Source organism: Phaseolus vulgaris, chromosome 3 (genome assembly GCF_051622355.1).
Source record: "Phaseolus vulgaris cultivar YP4 chromosome 3, ASM5162235v1, whole genome shotgun sequence".
NCBI classification, from domain to species: domain Eukaryota; kingdom Viridiplantae; phylum Streptophyta; class Magnoliopsida; order Fabales; family Fabaceae; genus Phaseolus; species Phaseolus vulgaris.
In genome coordinates this window covers 12160174-12185408 of record NC_143500.1, presented here as the reverse complement: position 1 = coordinate 12185408, position 25235 = coordinate 12160174, and the positions used below count along the sequence as shown (strand labels likewise).

Sequence of the window (25235 nt, the reverse complement as noted above, 5' to 3'; positions counted from 1 at the left end):
TTTTGTAAGTCATTAAAAATTGATATTCCTGGTAGTGGATTCTGTACTGATGGGGTTGGGTTAATTAATTTAAATTGTGAATTAATTAATTTGATTGAAGTAGTGAGATGATTATAAAAAATTTCATATTAAAGTGAAATTACAATTTATAACACCTAACTCATCGTCATCATTGTTGTCCTTAATAATTTTAACCAATTATAAGCTATAATACAAGTCGGATGGTGACATTTTAACACCATAAAGAATAGATAACATATTTTCACAAACCATTAAAATAATATTTTAATTATATTTAATTTATTTTTAAATTTTATAATACCAATTATATGAAAAATACGCAATAAGCTTAAAAAATTATAATTTATTTTTTAATCTTTATTAACTACAAAATATGTCTTAATAACTTTTTTTTTTATGTTTTTAGTTTTTGTATTTGAGTTTTATTATGGTTCATTCAATTTTTTTTAGTGTATTTAATCTCTAGATAGACAAATAAGTGTACAAATGTAAAAATAATAAAGTTTTTTTTTCTCCACGTGTTTTCTCCTCTTAATGGTCGCCAACTCTTTTCTTCACTCTTTACTCCTCATTTTCTCTACTATCTACATGAAAAATCTCAATATGGTATCAAAGCGAGTTTAGCTTTGCTCCATTGTCACCAGTTTTTTTTTCCTTTCTCTCAGGTCTTCTTATTCTTTTTGCGTCTTGATCTATCTTATTTACTTTCTTGGTTATGGATCCTCTACAAAATCCAACAAGTGCATACTATCTCCATTTGAGAGAACCCATGCATGATCTGCACAACTTGATGGATCCAATTATCATTCCTGGAAAAGGGCCATGAAACAAGATTTGTTGTAAAAAAATAAATTCAAGTTTGTTAACAGTGAGATACCAGAACCACCACACAATGATGATCTCAACGAAACCTGGGAAACATGTAACATAATGGTGACCTTGTGGATCATGCACACTCTTACAACACAAATACTGCAAAGTACAATATATATTGACAATGCGGAAAACTTGTGGGAAGAGTTCAGAGAAAGGGTTTCAAAAAGCAATTATTTTCGTGTTTAAGATCTTCTATAGGAAATTAATTCTATCAAGCAAAGAGAAAGATGTATCACTGACTACTATACAAACTTAAAAATTCTATGGGAAGAAATGAATTCTTTACTATCTTTACCTACTTGTGTTTGTAATGCAAAATACAGTTGTGACATAACAAAAATCATAGTAGATTATAACGATTCATAACGCATCACGTGCTAGGTGAGAAGAACTTATAATGTTATCAAGACTAAAATCTTATTAGTGGAGCCAGTTTCAGGTGTTAATTGTGTTTTCTCATTAGGTCTTTAGCAAGAAAGACAACTAAACAGGATCATAGGGATTGAGACCAAGGTCTTGATTAACAATGGTAATGAATAAAACTAAAGAATGAGCAATAAAAATAGTAATACTTTTTATGGATGACATAACCATGGAAGAGGGAGAGGAAAGAACTATGAAAAACAATATTCTTTTTGCAACAAAATGAATCACACCACTGAAGAGTGTTACTTGAAGCATGAGTTTCCACCATGGATGAAGCAGAAGAAGAATACGAAATTGAGAGTGAAAAATCTTCACAAAGTAATACTCTTAAAGAATAAATTCTTAAGACTTTGGGTTCTGAATAATGATTCAATCCTCAAAGACTAAAGAAAAGGTAATAAACAACACCGTGGGAGAATGCTCAAAATAATTTATTGATAAAGATAAGTATTCCTGGATACTTGATACAAGAGCTATAGATCATGTAACTTTCTTTATCTCTCTATAAGTCATAATAAGATTAAGCCTATAAATGTTAGATTTCCTAATAATCAATATGTTACTTGTTCGTGGTGGAATTGTTTTCTTATCCAATAATATCATGTTATATAGTGTATTATATATACTATAATTCATTCTAAACATAATATTAGTGCAATGTCTTATACATTATTTGAGTTGTCAACTTATTTTTACAAAAAATGTTTGCTAATACAAGAGATTAATTCTTTGAAGATGATTGGACGAGCTGAGCTACATAATGGTCTCTATCATGTACAGGCTGATAACGAAGATAGTTTAGTTTGTTTTTTTAACATAACAGTGAATCCTTTGATCATACTTATAACTTGGATATTTGGTATTGTAGATTGACTCATCCTTCAAATAGGGTGTTAGATTGTTTATCCAAAATTTATTATAATATACAATATGATAGAGTGAATGTTTTCACCCCTTTCCATATAGGTAAACAACATAACTTACCTTTTTCCTCTTAGTAAAACCAGTAGCCAAAGTTGTTTTGATCTTATCCACATAGATATTTGGTGCTCCTTACAGAAACAAAAATATTTCTTAACCATCCTATATGATTTCATCATGTACAATTGGGTTCATTTGATGAAGAACAAAGGTGAAACTATAAGTCTTTTACAGAATTTTATTGTATATGTTAAAAACCAGTTTAACAAAAACATAAAAACTATTAGGGCAAACACTAAGCAAGAATTTTGTTGGAAAGATTTTTATTATAAACATGGTATAATTCATCAAACTCCATGTACAGAAACACCACAACAAAACTCCAATGTAGAAAGGAAACACCAACATATACTTAATGTTACATGAAGTTTTATGTTTCAATCTAAACTACCTAAGATATTTTGGTCTTATGCCAATGTACATTTTGTTTATCTGATAAATCAGTTACCTTTAAAGGTTTAATTGGCTTTAGAAGGGGGGTTGAATGGAACCTAAACTCAATTTGTGGATTATTAACCAATTAAAAGCAACACCTAAAATAAGAGTAGAGTAAGAGAAGTAGGCATAGATTTATACTGGTTCACCCACCAACTAGGGCTACATCCAGTCCCCTAAAGCAACTCGTTCAAGAGTCTTTCACTAAGTATTCTTACACCACTCTAGGTGCACACGTATTCTTACACCTCTTTAGGTCTATAAGTATTCTTACACCTCTTCAGACACCTAGTATTCTCAACCTCTATAGGTTCTCCCAGTATTCTCAACCTCTGCAGGTTTCCCCAGTATTCTCAATCTCTGTAGGTTTCCCCAATATTCTCAATTTCTGCAAGTTCACCAAGTATTCTAACCTCTCTAGGTACACTGTCCTAATCTTCTCCTGAGATTAAGACCTCTCAATACAATGAGAAACACTCTCAAATATTTGCATCTTTGACATTGTTTGATTTTCAAATACTTTCTCAATATATATGAACTTTTTCCATTGAGGTTTGGTCGTCTTTGAAATTGGATGTTTTCATTTATGCATTGTTCATCTTCTCCTGTGTGGTAGACGCTCAATTTGGAATATTATGATATAAGCCTTCAGTGTGTTTTGCGACGTGTTTGCACTTTGAATAATCTTTCTCTTTTGAATATCTTTGTTCACAACTCCTTGATATTATTTTGATATTCATCTGCGTGAATCTTTCTTGTCAGCTTTATCTCTTTCCTATCAGGCGCTGAATATGGAAACTTTACCACTTAGCTTTTATTTGCGTCTTTATGTTCCTTTGATAATTTATGAGAACGAAATCAGTATCAATAAACATTATAATTGATATAATAAATTATAGGTATCACTGAAACAAAATATATATAATATTTTTTTAATTATGGAGACTTTCTTTTTTCATATTTTTTTTTATCTTTAATGCACTTTCAAATTCTTTCCAAGTTAATATTAAATAAAAAAATTGTAGCATAATTATATTAAACTTGAATTTTATTCCACTAAACATATTTCGAAAAACTCTTTGTTATAGAAAATATTCATGCTTTATTTTTTGAAATCTTTACAGTAAAATACTGTTAATAGAAAAAATTTCCTATATAGTCTTAAATTTTATTTTATTTGCATAGTTGTATTCGAAGAGATTATAGTGAAATACTGTGTATTCTAATTCTTTTCAAAATCATTTAATTCCAGTAATCTTATTTAAAAAATATAATCCAAGAATATAAAATAAGATTTATAATTGAATGGGTAATGTCAAAAATCATTCAAATAAAGTAAATATTAAGCATGGACACTTCCCTAACGCAGTTAATCGTCTAATTGGTAGACGATGCTTGTAACGTCTGATCTATGTAATCTCATGTGTGTGTCTCATGCTTGTAAACATGTGCATTTTCCCTGTGTTACCCAAGAGGTTTCATCTGGTGTGATCTTCTAATGAGTTCATCAACACTTTCATAGTCTGATGTGATCATTCTTGATTGTTTTGTCTGATCATTCACTTGATGTGATATTTTCACTAGCTTTGTATGAGTTTCGTTCGATACATCAAGAGCTTCTCATTGGATCTTCTTTTCAATTTCTTTCTAAAACATTCAACCACTTAAGATGTTTCCATGATAAAGATTGGTTCATCTGATAACTGTGTAAGACAATTTGACATATAGACACTGTAGGCTGTCTAATAAGCCTTTTTCTTTGGTATTGTTTGATACTTTAGAGTTAAAGTATCTTGCTCATCTTCACTTATGTTTTTGTCTTAACTGCACATGAGTCAACTTTTCATACCACAACACTCATTATAGTGTTTGTTATAATCAAAACATATATGTTAGAAAAGATGGCTTTAAACTAGAGGGGGGGGGGTGAATTGTTTAAAGGGGTTTTCGCAAACTTTTCAAAGGTAGAATGAATTTATTTCAGAAACCAATTGATTCAGCAATTCAGTTAGCCAAAACAGCAAGCAAAAACTGTAGTACTAGAAAAAACAATCGGTTGTTTCTTCAAAACAATCGGTTGTTTATACCAACAAACAACAAACAAACTGAAATTAAAGAGTTAGAGATAGAGAGATTGTACACAGTTGTTTATACTGGTTCACTCCAAACTAGATACATCCAGTCTTCTCAGAAACCCTGAGGATATCCACTAAGCAATCACCACTTGATCACTTACACCACAACCAAGAGAATGACCTTGAACACCTTCAAGAAGCACACTCTCCTTGGCCAACACTAAGATTGCTGATCTTGAACACCTCAAGAACACACAACCAATCTCAGCAAAACACACAAACAAATTGTTCAGCAGTTTACAAAGATTACACTTGTTACAAATGAATATCTGAAATCAATACAAGTAGAATTCTATTCCAGCACCTTGATCAATCTCTAAACTCTTAAGCAATCTCAGAACTCTTTGAAAAACTCTTAGTGAAAAACTTTGTCTCAAGATTCTTATTTCTTAAAAACAGTTTTTCTGAAATTATACAAAGATATAGTTTGTTATCAAATCTTAACAAACTCTTAATTGCATTTAAAATAGATTGGTCAAAGCATTTAATGACTGGAGCGTATTCAGTTAAAGCATTTAAAGCTCAGTCAAAGAAAACAGTTTTTCTGTTATGGTTCCAAAACAAACAATCGGTTGTTTCCTCTAATCAATCGGTTGTTTTGGTACTTAACAGTTTTCACCATTCAAAAACAGTTTTCAAACTTTCTTAAAACACCTAAGTGTAAACAATAGGTTGTTTCGACAAAACAATCGGTTGTTTCAACTTAGTTTGAAAAACATTTTACTTTGATAAAGATTGAGATGCTAATTGCTTGAGATTTAATCTAAGGGTGGATTACAACATTAAACTACCCCAGAACAAAGCTTAAACCAGCACAACAACATCAAGCAAAGCAGAGGCTTCAACATCCTTCAAAGGATTTGGATTCTTCAAAACATTGAACACCACTTGGTTCAACAATATAGACGCTCATATCATGAGATCGTCTTATGGGTATTGGATTGTCTATTGACTTAACAACCTTCTCTCATGATTTAAAATAAATGTCCTAATGAACTACTATATAACTAAATTCCTAATTTTTATAATCTAAGAATATTTGGATGTCTGCATTTTTCTTCAACCCTCGAACAAAACAGAAACAAGCTTGATCCCAGGGCATGAAAATATATATTTCTTGGTTTTAAACAAGGAACAAATGGCTACATTATTATAGACATTCATCCGAGAAAAAATATGTTATTTTCTATTAACCCTTCTTCTATCATATGCATGATAAGACTGATAAGTATATGACAACATTCATAATGAGTTTTATGAGCCTACACAAAACAACAATGAAAATCATGTAGAAGGAGAGAGCATAAGATGATCCACCTAAATCAGAAGAGCACCAACATTTCTAGAAGACTATCACCATCAACTCATGTTATCTCCATTCAATAAAAGGTTGTTGGTTTTTTAGAATATTTCAGAGGAAGATATATTATTATCATTGCTAACAATTACATTTATAGTACTTGCAGTAACAAACTCTTAACTAATTTTATGAGCAGTTACCTAGAAATATTAAATCAACAATTAAAATAGAATTAAAACAGAATAATAAAATATCACTTGCACTTATGTGCATTTATTTGCAGTTTAAAAACAAAATTTCCAACACTCCTCCTTGATTTTTTGAATTGCAAATTCCAATCTTCTGTCTTGAGAACTCAAACTTGTTGGTTGGAAGTGACTTGGTAAACAAATCTGCAATTTTTATTTTTTTTCATCCTCGCTTTGCTTAATCTCCATTCAACACCTTTTGATTTGACATAAGGTGCAGATTCTAAAAGACTTTTGTTAAAGCCTAAGCTGATAAGATAACCTTTGTCTTCTTTTCCTTCCACAATGAGACCTTTAGGTTGCTCAACAGAAATTTCCTCTTCAAGAAATCCATTTATGAATGTTGACTTGACATCCATTTGATGTACCTTTCTATTTCTAGGTATGTCAACAAGCTCCCGAGTTTTGTTCTTCGCAATCATATACACCTCTTCCTCCATTTTCTTTTTCGGCTTTGGGTTATTGATAACTTCTTTGTGATCAACAGGTTCTTTGTGATCCACAGGTTCACATATTGCAACGTTACATCTATGATATATGTCAGAGAGTAATCGATTGCCTTTAATTGGTGGATCGTCTTCTATTTCAGATTTTTGCATCTTGAGAAGTCCTTGATCAGACGGCTCCTCCTGAAATAGATCTAATGAGAAACTTTTGCCTCTCATTTGTACCTTGAACAAATCTTGTCCTGTAGCATCCTTGATCAAACAATGGTTATCTTCAAAAAACACCTTGAAGCCTTTTTGCAGCAATTGACCAACACTCAATAAATTTTGGTCTATGTTAGGTACATAAAACACATCAGTAATAGTTTTAATACCTGAATGTGTTGCTACAACAATGGTTCCTATTCCTTTTACTGAAATGTGACACCCATGGCCTATCTTGACATTTGAAATTTTTGAAGGCTTCAACTCCTTGAAAAGTTTTTTGTCATAAGTCATGTGATTTGTGCATCCACTATCAATTAGCCACGATGCACTTGAAATATTGTTGGAGAAACCAGTTGCAACGAAAAGTACATCCTTCTCCTCATTTGCAAATTGAGCATCTACGTCTTTTTGCTCACTTTGGTTTACATCTTGTTGCTCACTTTGGTTTCTACAAATGACTGCGTCATGCCCAAGTTGATTGCACTTGTTGCACTTAGCATCAGGTCTTCTCCAGCACTTAAACAGTGGATGACCTAACTTGTTGCAATGCTTACAAGGAGGGTAATTTCTCCTTTTGTTGTTATTGTGTGCAATAACTTCTCCATTTTCTTGCTGGTTCTGCTTGATCTAGCTACCTTTGTTTCTCCAACCACCTTTATGATTGGTTGTTAAGGCTCCTTCTATTACTCCATCTTGTCTCATAGCTCTTCTTTGTTCTTGTGCTTGTAAAGCATTTAAGAGCTCTGCAAGAGAAATTTTTGATAGGTCCTTTGTGTTCTCTAGGGTTGTTATGGTGACTTCAAACCTCTCTGGAACCGTTACAAGCAGTTTTTCCACAATTCTTGAATCTTTTAACACAAATCCAAGCAACCTCACATTGTTGGCAATGCTTAGAAGTCTGTCAGAATACTCTTTTACGGTTTCTGACTCCTCAATTCTCTGCAGTTCAAACTCCCTGATTAGATTCAGCACTTGCATTCCACGAATCCTCTCATCACCTTCATATTCGGTCTTGAGGTAATTCCAGATTTCTTTTGCTGACTTCAAGGACATTATCCTTGTGAATACCATAGGAGATACAACTGCAAATAGACATGCTTTTGCCTTTGATCTTTTCATCTTCTGTGATTTTATTTGTGCCACAGTAGGGTTTTCTGGAAGGGACTGAATTTCCTCTTCTACAGCTTCCCAAAGATCCAAAGCCTCCAGATAAGTCTCCATATGAATTGCCCACATTTGATAATTTTCTCCATCGAAGACTGGTGGTGCAACAGCTGAAAAACTTGATTCTCCTTCCTTTTTGACCTCACAGATCCCTTAAGAAGAGTGCTCTTGATACCAATTGTTGGTTTTTTAGAATATTTCAGAGGAAGATATATTATTATCATTGCTAACAATTACATTTATAGTACTTGCAGTAACAAACTCTTAACTAATTTTATGAGCAGTTACCTAGAAATATTAAATCAACAATTAAAATAGAATTAAAACAGAATAATAAAATATCACTTGCACTTATGTGCATTTATTTGCAGTTTAAAAACAGAATTTCCAACAAAGGTTGAAACAAAACAACAAGGTACAATATCATATTCACTCAGTGATGATTTCTAGCAAATTGTTAGAAAAAAAACTAAATTATATTCTCTCTATTTTGTCTTAAACTGAGCCACAATTCTACGAGGAAGCTAAGCAACACCCTGAATGGGTAGAAGCCATGAAGGCTAAAGTTAAAGCTCTTAAAGCTAACAATACTTGGGAAATAGTTGATCTTTTTCACAACAAAATATACATTGGCTGCAAATGGGTTTACAAGATCAAACGTAAGGCGAATGGGAAGATTGAGATATATAAAGCCAGACTTGTAGCAAAAGGCTACACACAATGCAAAGGTATTAAATACATAGATACATATTTGCCCGTGGCAAGACTCACTACCATGCGTACCATTTTAGTAATAGTTGTTATCAAAGACCGACATCTTGAGCAACTTGATTTGGACAACACATTCTTGCATGGTGATCTATGAGAAGAAGTATACACGAATTTTCCCTCAGGCATCACTACTACAAAAAGCAATCATGTTTGTTATCTAACCAAATCGTTATATGGTTTAAAACAAGCAAGCAAACAGTAGTACGAGAAGCTTACATCTTTTCTTCACGCTATTAACTTTACTCAATCAAAGGCAAATAATTCACTCTTTATTAGAAGAATTGAAACATCTTTCATCTCTCTTCTTATATATGTAAACAATATATTACTTGTTGGAGACAACATAAGAGATATTGAAACAATTAAAAGTTCCTTAAACAATTCTTTTTTTAAAAATAAAATATTTAGGCCATTTGAAATACTTCCTGGGATTAGAAATTACTAGAACTAAAGAAGGAATACATATCTTTCAAAGAAGAAAATGCTCTCAATGTCTTTCTTGATTTTGGTTTATTGAGTGCAAAACCTGCAATCACCTATGATTAAGAAGACTGAAAAACTTTTTGATCATATGCTTCTTTATATTGAATAATCATTGGAAGATAGTTGTATTTAGTTAATACCATACCAGAAATCAATTTTTAGATGCAATTCCTCGGCTAGTTTGTCCAAGCTTTACCAAAGCTTCATCACCACGTTGTCCAACGAATCCTTAGATATATCAAACCCTTACTTACATAAGGTATGCTTTATTATTCTAAGAATTTTGATGTTTTGATTAAAGCTTTTAGTGACTTTAATTGGGCTTCATGTGCGATCACTTGTCGTCTACCATAAATTTTTATATCTTGGAGAATTTTTTATGTCATGAGCAAAACACTATATCTAAATTGTTCTTGTCGGTTGACCTGCTCGCCGGTTGACTCTGATGACAAGCTATAGTTCTGTTAGTCTCTTCATGAATCTGTCTTTCGCTCTTGCCGCTGTGGAACGTAGCTCCGTTGAAATAGAGGGGGCCTTACAGGGCTTATAAGAATCAAGAAGTAGTGAATTTCAGTCTTAGAAACAGCGTACCTTAACCTGGGATGTCAAGTCCCTTTTATAGTTTACCTCTTGTAATAATTTTCTATCACGAGAATATAATCTCAACTAAAAGCATACTCAACAAGAAAATATTCTGCTCAAGGGCACACACTCACGGTGTTGCAACAGTACAAAATCTTTCCTTCATGGAGTGCATACAATAATAACATAATAAACACCAGGGTACCAACTCAAGTACCAGTATCAGGGGTCCAATCTATTTACGTAGTCACCCTCAGCGTGGCGCTACGCTATCTTTTGAATACATGCAACCTAACCTCTAGGTGCCCTAGCACACATGGGCTTAGGTTTTAAAAGAAAATGTTTACTTTAACTAGACCCTCTGCGGACTAAGCATTCCCCTAGGTCCAAAACTACCCCTCGCTAGCTGCCTATGCCTTATGCACAAAGGGTTATACGAAAAAAGAACTAATATACATATGGGGCCCAATCACATGGCCCACCAACTTGGCCCAAGAGCCAAGCTGACCTGTCTATGGCAGATGCTAAGGTTCGACCACCGAGCTTTGAGCTTTGAGCGCTCTGGTCCAATACATAAATATTCTTCTAAGGTAGTATCGAGCCTTAGCCTCTACTTGTTGCAAAATCCAATGACTTGCTTACCTTCATGAAGACCTTTGTATCACTCCCAACAATGTTTTTTCAGCCTCTTCTATGACAACCAATCCACAAGATATATAGCATAAAACAACAACTTTTATGAAAGGACTAAACACATGGACATAGATTGATTGTCCTGTGTGGTTAGAGAGAAACTTCAAGAATGTCTATTACATCTTCTCCCTATAAACACCCCCTATAAACACCGTTGATAAGCATGCAAACATTCTCACTAAGCCCTTCATTTTGAAACTTTTTATAGACTTTTGTCTCAAGCTCGGTGTGCTAAGTATTCACCCACCAGTTTGAGGAGGGTTTTGATGTTTCAAGTTTTTATTATTTGAATTTTATTATGGCCTAACCCATTTCTTTTATGTATTTAATCTCTGGATGGATGCATAGGTGTAGAAATGTAAAAATAATAAAATTTTCTTGTTTTTTCAGTGAGTGACCGCCGTCTACTCTTTTATGCACCATCTATCGAAAAATCTCAAGATATTTCTCATATACAACTAATTAATAATTTTTTAATAATAATAATAATATAATATAATATAATAATATTTGAAAATTATCTTGCTTAATCATATTCGTATTATTATATTATTATAATTAGATTTTCTATTCTATATAAATTAGGAAGGGTGAATATATCACCATCACTATGTATTCCAAAACGTAAAAAGCTACGGCAATCCCATGTATCCCCACCCCGCAAGCGTACCTACAGGTACATGTCTGGGAATAAGTTGTTTCATATTGTTTTTTAAAAGTAATATTTTTTCACTCACTCATAGAAAAATAATCGCTTGATAATTTAATATATTAATATTTTAATCATATTTCTTTTAGTCTCATACTTCAAATATTGATATATTATTATATTATTAAAATAAATTATACAATGGGTGTATTTTTTTGAAATTAAGATGTTAAAGTATTATTTTTTACTGTCTTTTCCGCGGATACCCTCTGAATGTAAAAATAATTGAAGTAACTGAATAATATCTGACTATTTTGAAAGTTTTTCTCACTTTTTATTATATTTTTGCAATAATTTATCACAAGTCTTCATGAATTAAAACTCCCACGGTTTACAAATAATTATTTTGGCAAGGTTTTTGAGTAAGCCAAATTTAACACAGGGATTTCGACAATTAAGCAAAGACAAATTTTGAGGGGATTAAAGCTATTGGGACATATAGCCCATTCTTCAAAACTTTTTGTTTTCTTTCACATTTGGTAAAATAATTTAGGAGGAGGGACGATACTTCATTTTAAAGCAAGAAAGCACAAAATAAAAAATAAAAACACTTTGAAGGACTTCCATTTATTTCACTTTTAATAAAAGGGAGATACATATAAATTCTATTTGCAACTACATTTTTTAAGAAAATAATTTATTCACAATTATTGCAGAAGGTGTATCTACCAAGAAAGTTCAGCACAATTAATAGATAGTGATCTTTGCCACTCAGAATTACAGTTATATTTCTCGTTACAAAAAATTGGTTTATCATTTTATATTTTTGAATTCAGTCATCCAAAAACTATATATCTCTTATTAGTGTTTTAGATATGTATAAAAAAATGATATATATATTGTGTTCATGTACCTGGCAGATGCTTGTTTAATATGTAAATAATTGAAATATGCAGTTGTTATCATTATCCGTATACATATGGTGCATATGAAAGAACAGAGATAGATATGTAAATGTACATACAGTGATAAAGGTTGATGATGAATGATTCATTGTATACAGTGGTCCAACACTAATATCACGGGTTGGCCTGAACAAATAACCGAAAATGGTGTGGGGGCAATGTCACATGTAATAGGTCAGGTTCAAACTTGACCCTTTAAATGGGTCCACGCAAAACCGCTGAGTTTCTCTAATAAGATAGATTGCTAAGTTCAAACTAAAGCATGTTGCAGCCTCCGAATTTGAAAAATATATATGTGTGTGTATATATATATATAAGTATTTGAACTAACTGAAAACTCATAAAGTTGCAAGGTCATTTTATTTATAGTAATACAATTTGATGATAGTCAATACAAAGTGTGTGATGAAACTAGGTAAGGGCGAAGATGGAGCCCATGGTAACCCTTTTTTGCTTTGGTCACAAAAACCAAACCCTACGCAGAATAGAGGATATGAAAATAACCAAAATTAACATGGACATGCACACGACACATAACATTAAAGCTCTATAATAACTATTAGAATATTAATTATTACATAAGTAAGCTCCTAATAATGGCTGCTTGGGCACTGTTGGAGTCTGTGGTGGCCAAAAGTTGTGACAACCGGTCACTCAAGTCGTCAACCTCTCTGTGCAAGCTTTTGATGTAGTTGCAAGTCTCCTGCAACACCTTAGAAGCTGAAACCTACATCACAAGAACCAAAACAATTATAAAAAAACTATAATTTCATTATTTGCCACATTTTGCATTTAATGCCACTAAAGGTATATATATAATCAATGATGGCAAGAGGGAATATCCAAGTCCCACACCCTTACAAGTTGTGGGTAAAATAACATTAAAGGGAGGGCACACGCGTGACTTATCTAGCAAGGCCAACCAAAGCCACAGAAAATCTGTGTTTTTGTGTCTTCTGCATGTGACTTGTTCGCGTGAGAGAGAGAATGGTGAAAGAGATAGCAACTAAATACGAAAAACTACTACTATTATTTATAAAAATATATAAGAGAGAAACCGAAACAAACAAATGATGTAATACATAATTGTGGAATTGTAAAATGAAAAAAGATAAGAACAAAACAAGGTAGAAAATGAGACAGAAGCGAAGTTATATACGATGATGAAAATTATTGGTACCTTGTCGGAACGTCTTGCTCGAAGCTCAGGGATAAGTTGTTGTAACTTGGAAACGAGATCAGTGATCTGAGCATCAGTGATCTCAGTGGAAACAGGCGATTGTCTGGAACGAGATCTTCTGGTAGACATTGTTAATTAAAGGGGAGTGTGAATGATGAGTGTGTCAGAAATAGTATTTGGTGGTGCGTTTTGATTTGTTGAAGATAAGTGAAAGAAAGAGACTGATATATAGATAACGTGTGTGCCTGAGAACTAAGAGCTAAGAACTAAGTTTAACTACTAACTACTAAGCTACCTAGAGTAGAGGGTAGAGGAGGCAGCTACTAGTTCTTGGGGTGCCTTTGCCTCGGAAAGGGAGGAATAGGAAGTGAATTTGTCAGAGTGAGAAAAGGAAGCTAGGTAGGTAGGTATATAGAATTGAGGAATATTGAAGGGAGAATTGAGTTGAGTTGAGAGATGATAAAAGCATGAGAAGAGAGAGATGAAGGTAGAAATGTGTCAGTGGGTGTTGGAAGTTGAAGAGGCCAAGTGCATGGGAAAGGCATTGGGGGTGGGGATGTTGTTAAATAGGGTTATGTCTGTGTTGGTGGAAAAATATTATTTTCTCAATCAAAATCATTATTTCTTCCCAATTTCTTGAAACAATTTCATAACTATTATTACGAAGTTAACTTTAACCTAACTCAATCTCATAAAATCGATTTATAAAGTTGAGATTTGCACCTACTTATATACAATGAAATATCCACATCTCTAATCGATGTAGGATCTCCAATCCATCTTTACGTCAAGAATACATAATTTTTAATAACATTATTAAGTAGTTGTGATAGTCAAAATATTTTGTTGATTTTATTTTGAGTTTTGTGTAAATATTGTAGTTTTGACTATTTTAGAAAATGTTATATACGAATTGGATACTGTATATAGAATTTGATTTATTAAAAAAAATGATTCCTAGTATGGGAGAGAAAGAGAAAGGGAAATGGTTTGTGGTTATGTTCCCAAACTGGGGTTAGAGTTGAAGTGGAAGGTGGGTTAAGGGAAGTGTGCTTGTTCACCCAACTACGCGGGACCTGTGTGTGTCAGTCTCACCACACAACCCCATGTTATGTTATTACTCCCTTGTCATTTTAATCATTTCACTTTCCTTTCTTTTCTTTTCAAACTTAACTTAAGAACAAACCATTAACCACTCTTCATTGCCTACCCTCAATCTAGTAGGCCTCTTCCCAGAGAAATTTTAGGAATCAAATCACACTTTAAGGACCTTCCCTTTTCATTCTTAAAATCAATAAAAACAACTATCCTTTTATCGCTTTTTAGATAACTATATTATAAAACTTCATACAAAAATTACTTCAAATTAATAATTTTTTATGTTTAGAAGATTTTTTCTAAGAAAAACGTCTTTTAAAGAAATGATGCAAGAAAATCTTTACAATGTAGATAAATTAAATTTATTTTATAAAAAAAAATTACTATTTTTTTTTCTTGTTTAGTTTCTCTTGTAATATTTTTGAAAAAATTTACCCACACATATTTATAAGAGTAGTTTTTGGTTGGATAATAATATAAAACATATACATTGTTTATGTATCTGGGTATATATTTGATTCATTAGAAATTGATAAACACAGGAAAGTTTTATGGGAGTTAACATTTTTTTATAGTTCATAAACTTCCAATAGATAAACAGAATGTTTAGACAACATGCAAACAAAAATCTTTTAGATTTATGGATAAACATTGTTGGAAGTAAGGAACAAGTTAGCTATGGAAAGGAAGAGAGGGTTTTTTTAAGAAATTCTGGTCCCAAGCAAGATTAATCGAAAGTAGTAAACTTGTAGTGATTGGTGATGGTGGCTTAGACCTTATGACCATAAATCTAAAATATAATTTCCTTAATTGGAAAGGGTGTAGAAAAGAGACACTACTTGAAAGTGAAGTTTAAGTCTTTCAAATAAAATATAATTGTTTTTCAGTATTTGTGAATTTTCCAATTTGTAATGGTACACACCATAATCCTCAAAGAGAGATGTGTTATAACTATATATGTAGAAAAACTATGAATAAAAAAAAAATATAAATAAGACTTCAATTTGAGACCAGTAATTAAATTAAAATAATTTTTTCACTGTAGTTGCAAATTTTTAAATGATACATTCTCATCCAGAAAAAATATATATACATCTCTATTGTAAAAGAGAAAATTAAAAGAGTTTGAAAGAGAAATTTTTTGTAGTTGTGTATTCATGTGGCTGTGGTTCCAATCACATGATCCATATAATAATATTATCTTCAAAAAGATATTGATCAATTTTTCAGTATAATATGCAGATATTTTTGTTTTGAAACAATTGCATATGAAAAATATTATTTAAATACTTTATATGCGTATAAATAAATAGTAAGTATGTCATACATTGTGCATGTTTATAAATAAACACAAGATATCATAGGTGCATTAGAAAAAAGGTCATTGAAAGAAAATAAAAATAAAAATTAGACTAAAAGTAAATAAATTAAAAACATTTAGAGTGTAATGAAAAGACCACTATATATACTAATTTCTATTGCTAGACATGCCAATCAAATTCTAGTCTGTAATTCATGCAAAATTTCAAGCAAAATATGTGAGAAACAGTATAAATCAATATTAATCTAACATTTAATCATAGTTTTAAAGGCTTTAAAATGTAATTAATTTGACAGGTCACAGAATTTCCATTAATCCAAATTCATTTAACAGTTGGTATATCTCTCTAGCTAGTGTATTAATTAATTGCTCTTATATATATATATAAAGATTTTCCTTGATTTATATATCTTTTATATTTTTATTCTATCCTTAATTATATTTTAAAATTTTTAAAAATTAAAAATAAGTTATCTAAATATTAAAAAATGAACACACTTCAACAACACATTACAATTACTCAATTTTTATGTAACAATCAACTATTTTTTTATATAATTATTATTAATATTAAAATATATAGAAAGATGAAGTACTTCTTTTTCACTGATATACTGATATATATATATATATATATAAATTTTTTTTGTGAATTTATTTGAACACATGAAAATTAAGGAAGTCTGGTATAGTGATATAGTTATGTGTTGATAAAAAGATGAAAATTAAGGAAACATACTGGCCCGCATAAGTAAAAGAAAAAATATATCTAAAAAACAAGGTTTTAGAACAAGTTCAGATCACAACTCAAAGAAGAAAAGAGGACCATCATCAGATGCATTCACCCTAGAAAGTAACTGCAAATTCAACATATGCCATTTTCCTTTTTCAGTTATGGCGAGAGAGAAAGTCTACACTTAATTTCCTCCTCCTCCTTTATGGGCCATTGTGTGTTTCCTCAAAATTTATATAAATTATATCATTACATTAGATACAAATGTAATGTATATTTATTATAACTCTTAATATATATACTTTTTTTTATGTAACTTTTTAGGTAACATAGTCTAAGTGTCATTAATTGATTATGACTTTGTTCAATTGATTCACCTAAGAAAGATAATTAATGTCATTTATGACAATATCCTCCTAACAATTATTCTGGTGAGAATAGAATTAATAATAACCTTAATTCCAATATCATTTATTACTACGTCAATCTATAACTAGTAATCTTGATACAACATTTTTTACATAAAAAGTGTAATAGTCCAAACATTATGAATAGATTATATCAGTCTACAATTTATCCTATAGAAAAATAAAATTTGTTAATAATGATTTATTGATTTTAATATTTAGTATATTACACATATAAAGTCTTTTAACAATATAATGAGCTAAGATTGGAGTTCTATTCGACAAATATCTACATGTCCACATTTAGTACTTGAAAGTGTTATCTTAAAACAATAAAAGTGAAAAACAATTATATACATAATCGATTTTGACTTACAACTTAATAGTGATAATTTTATTTACCTTTTCTTTTGAAAAAAAAAATCTTGTATTATAAGCTATTTTCTTGCAACTTTTTAGATTTAACTTTTGAAAATAATCTTTATATTATATATATATATATATATATATTATTAATTCAGATTATTATATCTAATTATAATTGTAATATATATGACTGATTGAAAGTAATCTATCAAAGGTTAAAAAAAATGAATGTATAAAAATAAATTCAAATAACCAAGTATAAATGTAACTAATATTAACCTTAACTGGTTAAAGGTTAATTATAGTTTTTCCTGATCATGTTGTGAGTGGTGGTATCCTTAGAGGTAGAGGAGAAAGTTTATTGGAGGATTTATTGTCTATTAGGACATCAAGTCTTCTATGTATGCTGAGTTGATGTCTGACATCCTTACAATAGAGATTTCGAAAGTTAATAATTACACACGTGTTTGACTTTAATGTGATCCCTATTTAATTTGTCATGTTTTCCATAATTTTGGTATTGTTCTATGAAGGCTGAAAGCTTGTTGGCATAAACCTCTTAGCATTTACAAAGATATAGATTTTAAAGTCTCTCATATCTTTCGTGATATATGCGTTGATGATTTTGTTAACATTGGTCTTATTAATAGACTTGATTTTTGTTGGTTTGATGATTTACCTACTACTATTCGTTTTGAATTTAAAAAAAAAAATTGTTTTAGCCTCCCAAAGTTTAAGTTTTGTTAGTGAGAGGTTGTTTATTCTTTGCATGAATTGTCTTGATCTCATGGTCCTTATATATTTTTTTTCCTTTTTAGATTTTTATGTGGTGACATGTGATTGGTGAAACTTACATATGGCAACCTAATTGAGAAACTAATTTTTTATAATGATGTATAACATAATTTAAAATAAATTATGGATTATCACATATTAATTTTAAGAACGATAATTTCCTTTTTACCTTACAAAATAAAAATTAAGGTTTATTTTCAAAATTTAACTTATTATTCCAATCACAATCTAATAATAAAGTACTTATAAATGTTTGTTTTAGTTGGATTCCCTTTCCTTCTTCCAAACAATATTTTAATTTTTGTTCCACTTTATTTTTTTCTTCTTCTTAAACAATGCTTTCATTTGAGTCTAATATATCCTAACAAATAGTAATTAGTTATATATTTTTGTGATCTTGTGTTTTTTTTTTGTCTTTATTTGATTACTCATGTGGTGATTTTTTTCTTTTGAATTCAAGACTATATCATGTTTATGATAATGTATAATGTATGATTATAACAAAATTCATTACTTAACATTATGGAGTTAAGTGATATTTTGTTTTTTTCTACTTAATTACCTTTTATATAATGTTTTGTTTTATATAAATTCTACACATTCCTTGATAGATTCTACAAACAATTGTGTAGTAGCCATGATGAGCATATAGATTAATTACAATGCTAAACATTTGTGTGATATGATGATATGTGACTTTTTCGGTTTTACCATAATTAATAAGATAAATTTTCATATCACTTTATAGTTTTGATAAAATTAAAATTTATTTTTACAAAATCAATTTATAAATACTTTATTCATATATTTTATTTTAGTTATATAAGTTGTTGACTTACATTTTTAACACACTTTTAATATACGAGGACTCAATGTGTTAATCATAATGTTTGCAAAATAGATCAGACAAAAATATTGGTAATGAATGATATATTAATATAAAAACTCCCTTTTACAATTCTCAAACATCAGTTTTCACAAAAAAAAAAGGAAGAAGAAAGACAAATCAACGTTGTAAAAAAAAGGATGACATATTGATCATTTATGCATTGGGTATTTGATAATTGATGTAGAAAACATATATTATCACTCACATGCACAATTGGTATAATATGTGTTTATCACATTTGCATCTAATGTAGAGAGTGGACGATATATTACATTGATTACAATACATTATTGATGTAAATATGTACTCTTTTCTAACTCCCGGTTGTCATCATTGTTGCAAACTCACTCTCATTGTTTGTGTTCGAGGGTACTACCTCTCCTTTTTTTCATTCTCATCTCCTTCTTGCATTTATTCTCAATTTTGGAGCAATATTTTCTTAATTCTCATTGCTTGTTGCATGTTTTTGTCATTGTCTCTTTCTCTTTCTCTCTCTCTTCTATCATTGTTGCTCCATCATTTATTTGTCTTTGATGTTGTGTTGGTCCATCATTGATACATATTCAATGTTGTTGTCTCATCTTCATCGTTACGGGTCAAGTGAGAGGTATATGCCATTTATCCTATTTGTTAAATATTAAAATTTTTGCTTAGAATAACTCGTTGGATAAGTAAACTTTAAAAATATTGAATACGACATATTAGGTAGTTTTTAGAGCTCTATTTGTCTTGTCATAAATATTCATCCCTCATTGATAAATGATGTTGAAAATATTGTGCATTGTAAATGGTCATACTCTTGCAATGGTACAAGGAAGAGTGAAAAAAAAAAACAAAGGAGAGTTGAAGTCCATGGGAATTTTCTAGCAAGCTATACTACCTTAGAGGTAGATGTAGGTTTATCTATTATGTTAACACTATAGGTAGTTGTGTTACCATTGATGTATAAAGGGAAGAAACACACATAGTATATTAATTATTTGTTAGAGAAGTTCCTCCTTAACTAATGACTATTGGGAGTTGTACAAAGAAGGTTCACGATAAACCATTTTCCCAATTAAGAGAGATCGTTGAAGAGATAAAAGATGATTGGTTCAATTCATATGCCCACTATAAATGGTCAATTAGTGGCACAACATGCACTTGATACATTTATTACCTAACTTACACCTTGTTCAACCCATTTCAAAGAAAAATATGTAAGTGGCATATATGTGCTTTTATAAGAATGTGAATTAATAATAAAACTTGTTGCACTTTATTAAGTAGGTTAAGAGACTAAATGAACAAATTGCATGTCGTACGTATGAATAAGGTTGTAGTCCCAAGATGGATTTCCTTAGGCTAAAATTAGACTTAAGGTGTTTTGTGCTCTACCATGGGAAACTAGTATCTCAAGTATGAACAATAATAATGTACCATTGTACTAGGATGTCTTTGAAATAATCTAAGCTAATAAGATCTTCAACATTCATGTTATACAATTATGGATTATGTAAGTGCATAGTAACTTTATATTGATTACATATTTAACATTATCAAATTTATGACTAATATTTATGTTAATTATAACTCTTAACGAGAGAAATATTGATTTGTATAGATTTCTTAAGACTCAATCGATACAAAAGTCTAGAAATAGAAAATAGAATGTGAGATATAAATAGAGGTGAATTCTTCTATTACAGCAAAAATATTTACATGACTCTCTCTCTCTCTCTCTCTCTATATATATATATATATATATATATATATATATATATGGTCTATATTTAAACATTGTAAGTGATCATGATGTCTAATGCAGTCTTATTGACAACTAGTAGTTATTTGTCTTATAGATAATGTTAACATGTAAGTTTGTTCATTGTACTAAAAGTTGAATGAGAACTTGAAATCTATAATTTAACACAAAAATAATTATTAGTTGTCAAAATAAAGCGTCGATCAAAAGCATATCCCATTAAAGTCACATTATATTTAATATAAATAAAATTTAAAAAGCTTTAAGATTTGTGTTAGTCAAGGTCATGCTTAAACTAGATGTTTCCTAGGTGAGTTTATTGGCACCTTTGGACCTTGAAGGCACACTTACCGAACTAAGACATAAAATTAATCTACTAATTGAGATTTTAAAGCAAATACAACTCAAAGAAATAATATAACAAGTAATTGTTTTTATACATCTTTCTTCTAAACTTTGTTCTCCAAGTGTTTGTTTTTGGTAAAAATTTGATGTCTTGCTCTCTTTAGGGTATTCAACCTTCAATGCTTAGCCGCTCTACCTTCTTTATGACTACAAGAAAAACACGAATTATATACGGATTATTACATACGGATGATCCGTATGAAAAATCAACATTATATACGGATTTTTCTGTATGTAACTTTGCCACCACCATAAAACAAAAATTTGCACAAATGGGATACGAACACAAGTTCTTCCAGTCACTAGGTAAAACTTAACCACTACAACAGTCAACTTCTTGTGTATAATTATGATTTTTATTATACTTATTATTAATAAAAAGTATAATAACTGATATTTTTTTATTTAAACTGATATTTTTTTATTAAAATTGATTTAAGAAACAGATTTTCTATTTGATTATTTTTTCGGTTGAGTTTGTAGTTTTAAATAAATTTTAACTATTACCAAATACATATATTTTTACCCATAATTAATAAAATATTAAAAATTATAAAAAAATATTAAACTCAAATTCTATTTAATTATTTTCTATGAGAGACGATTTTGAATTCAAATAGCAATTTTGAATTTTAAATTTTGAAAATTCATTCATTCTCTTTACCATATGTAACTTTTAATTAGCGCTCTCAACTATTTTATTAACCTACTCTTTAATCGTATACTCTTTAACTTCTCATTTTAATGTTATTAAGAGAAATTGTTTTTGAAAATAAAAAAATACTAAAGAAAGAGAAATAAAAAAAGGCGGATACACACACTACTTTTTAACTGTATACTCTTTAACTTCTCATTTTAATGTTATTAAGATAAATTGTTTTTAAAAAATAAAAAAAAATACTAAAGAAATAAAAAATACGGATATACAGGCACGTCAATGTTGTGTTCCCGCTAGTACTAATAATATTAATAATACTAAAAATATTTTATAATCCTAATAATACTAATAACATTAATAATACTAATAATATTAATAATAAAAATAATATTAATAATATTGATAATAAAAATAATATTAATAATACTAATAATATTTTATAATACTAATAATATTAATAATACTAATAAAATTAATAATACTAATAATATTAATAATACTAATAATATTAATAATACTAATAATATTAATAATATGAATATAATATTAACAATATTATTAATAACATTAAAAATATTATTAATAATATGAATATAATATTAAGAATATGAATATTGAATATAATATTAATAATATGAATATAATTTATATTATTATTATTATTATAAATTGTATAAATTATATTAATAATAATATGTATAAATTATATTAATAATAATATGTATAAATTATATTAATAATAATAAGTTTAAATTATATTAATAATAATATGTATAAATTATATTAGTAATAATAAGTTTAAATTATATTAGTAATAATATGTATAAATTATATTAATAATAATAAGTATAAATTATATTAATAATAATGTATATAAATTATATTAATAATAATATGTATAAGTTATATTAATAATAATAAGTATAAATTATATTAATAATAATATGTATAAATTATATTAATAATAATATGTATAAATTGTAGTAATAATAATATGTATAAATTGGGACTTGGGTTCGATACTTGCCTACTCCAGTTTTCTTTCAGTATTAATTTGGGACTTGGGTTGGAGTTCTATCTAGTGCAGATGACTTTTAATAATAATAATAATTGGAAATAATTAAAATACATAATAATAGAAAAGTTTTTTTTTTTTGCATTACATACGGAAAAATCCGTATGTACGGATTTTTGTCCGTATATAAACCTGTTTTACATACGGATTTTGGGCCTTACATACGGATTTTGACTGTATGTAATTCCAATTTTTCTTGTAGTGTCCAAACACAGCTCCACGACACCAAAGATTTTTCCAACACTCCAAGTAGAGGTCAAAAAATAAAAATTCAAAAGGCTACAAAAGTTTAATTTGAAATTGAACTACTTCAAATGGAATTGATATTGACAAACACCAATGAGTAAGAATAAAATGAACAAATAAAATTAAGGTACTAAATTAAAAGTTGGAACATAAAGATTGAACCTAAGATTAGAACTAGAGTAGATTAACAAAACCAAAATTACTAAACAATAGAAGTCAAAACACTAATGCAAATAAAGTGAATGAAATTGAAACAAACAAAGCTTTTAGAACACAAATCAAACGGTGAATTAACTTCAAGACATGAAAGGAACATGATGAACGACACAAAAATGAATCAAACAACACAAAATCAAAGAAAATTTGAAGAGAAATTAACTTGAACCATATCCATGCTCATGATACCAAATGATAGTTTGAAACCTCCATGTATTGGCTTGGTTCTTAACTTGATAGAGTGATTGGTGGAAGCAATGGATAATGGAGGTCAAAGAGAAGTTGTAAGGATCTCTTGGCTCCAAGGAGTGACGTGAGGAGTGTGGAGAGTGATAAGTTAGGCCTAATCAATTGGAGAAAGTGAGAGAGAGATCAAACAAGGTGTCTACCCTAGATAGAGAAGACAAGGAGACTTTGGCTAGCAAATTCAGCAACATAACTCAAGTATATTTGATCTTAATTTCCAAAAGCCAGGCATCTCCATTTATAATATAAGGGTCGACCGAGGTTACATGGAAAAAAGTGGGAAATTTGAAATGAAAACCATTCAAACTTGGCGCCTATTCTATGTCACAAGGTAAGTGTGATGGTGTGTACACAATGTGACTTAATTAGGTTTAATAATCAGCCTACGATTTAATGTGGATTGTTATGAAGCCCAATTATACCCTAGTTAGGTTTTAGAAACCTAATCCTAACCACTCAAAGCCAAAATACAAGCCAAAATTATATATTACTCTTAAGCAAGAAATTTTAAATCCTATTCTAGGTTATACCACTAGGTTATGGCTCCTTCAAACATGTATAAAAGAATGTCTCTGCTTGGAGTAGCAGAGTATCACTCCTCTTGGATTCTTCTGGCCATTGCTCTAGTGGTTGATCCTTTGCTGAGGGCTCTACCATCAGGGAGGGTCATCATCCGACCTCTCGCTAAATGGTAAACTTATTATGTTATTCATATTTTACTTCATTGTATACATTTAATGCTTTAGAATTTGAATCTATTGGGCACTCAGTTAGGTCTCAATTTAAGGGGTCATACCATTGTTATTATGCTATAACTGAGGAGGCCCAACTTAAATGGTGGACTGAATTTAAGGTTACTTTAATTATTAATTAAAATGAATTAGAAATGAACCAATTTTCAATATTATGAAATTAACTTATCTATTATTCATTTTTACGGACTAAAGTGACTTGTTGATGAGTGGCAAATAAGAAAGGTCTACAAGTCAAAAGTAAGAAAACGACTTTGTGACATGTTAATTAAAGCTAGAACAAAGGGCTCTAGACCTAATTGGGTAGGAGAAAAAGCATGGGGTGAACTTTTTGAACTATTGAGCCCTAAAGTTTATAGAAAAATTATCTCAAAATAAAATTAATTGGTCTTCAACTCGGGGGGGACGCTGCACTAATAAGTATTACTCATGACTTATGTACAATTTGTTACATGTATTTCAATTCAGTTGTGTAAGATATATTGTTTGTAACTGTACAACCTTTATCACGAACGTAAATATGATCCTCATGTTAAACCTAATGAATTATTTCTAGTTACTCACACCAACTAGAAGAGTGGTTGAATAGATAGTTATTCCCATGAAACCTATGTAAGTAATTGTTCTAAATTTTTATTACTTTGTTCATATTTTTTTACCTAATTTCCTAACATTTTCAAGTCCCAATAATTGTCTCGGAAACCTACCATGAGGTGTTGAGG

General features: G+C 29.8%; 2 protein-coding genes across 2 annotated transcripts; both read right to left on the bottom strand.

The window, feature by feature from the left end:
* Positions 1-6529: 6529 nt before the first annotated feature.
* Positions 6530-8311, bottom strand: LOC137839085 (uncharacterized). Its single transcript, XM_068648214.2, has 2 exons — positions 7711-8311; positions 6530-7533 (listed from the first exon to the last, which is right to left on the bottom strand). The coding sequence occupies exons 1-2, from the start codon at positions 8309-8311 to the stop codon at positions 6530-6532; spliced, it is 1605 nt and encodes a 534-aa protein (XP_068504315.2).
* Positions 8312-12713: 4402 nt separating this feature from the next.
* Positions 12714-14109, bottom strand: LOC137806597 (transcription factor PRE6). The gene is made up of 2 exons (XM_068606800.2): positions 13563-14109; positions 12714-13109 (listed from the first exon to the last, which is right to left on the bottom strand). Exons 1-2 carry the CDS (start codon positions 13689-13691, stop codon positions 12957-12959), a joined length of 282 nt encoding a protein of 93 aa, XP_068462901.1. The 5' UTR covers positions 13692-14109; the 3' UTR covers positions 12714-12956.
* Positions 14110-25235: the final 11126 nt, after the last annotated feature.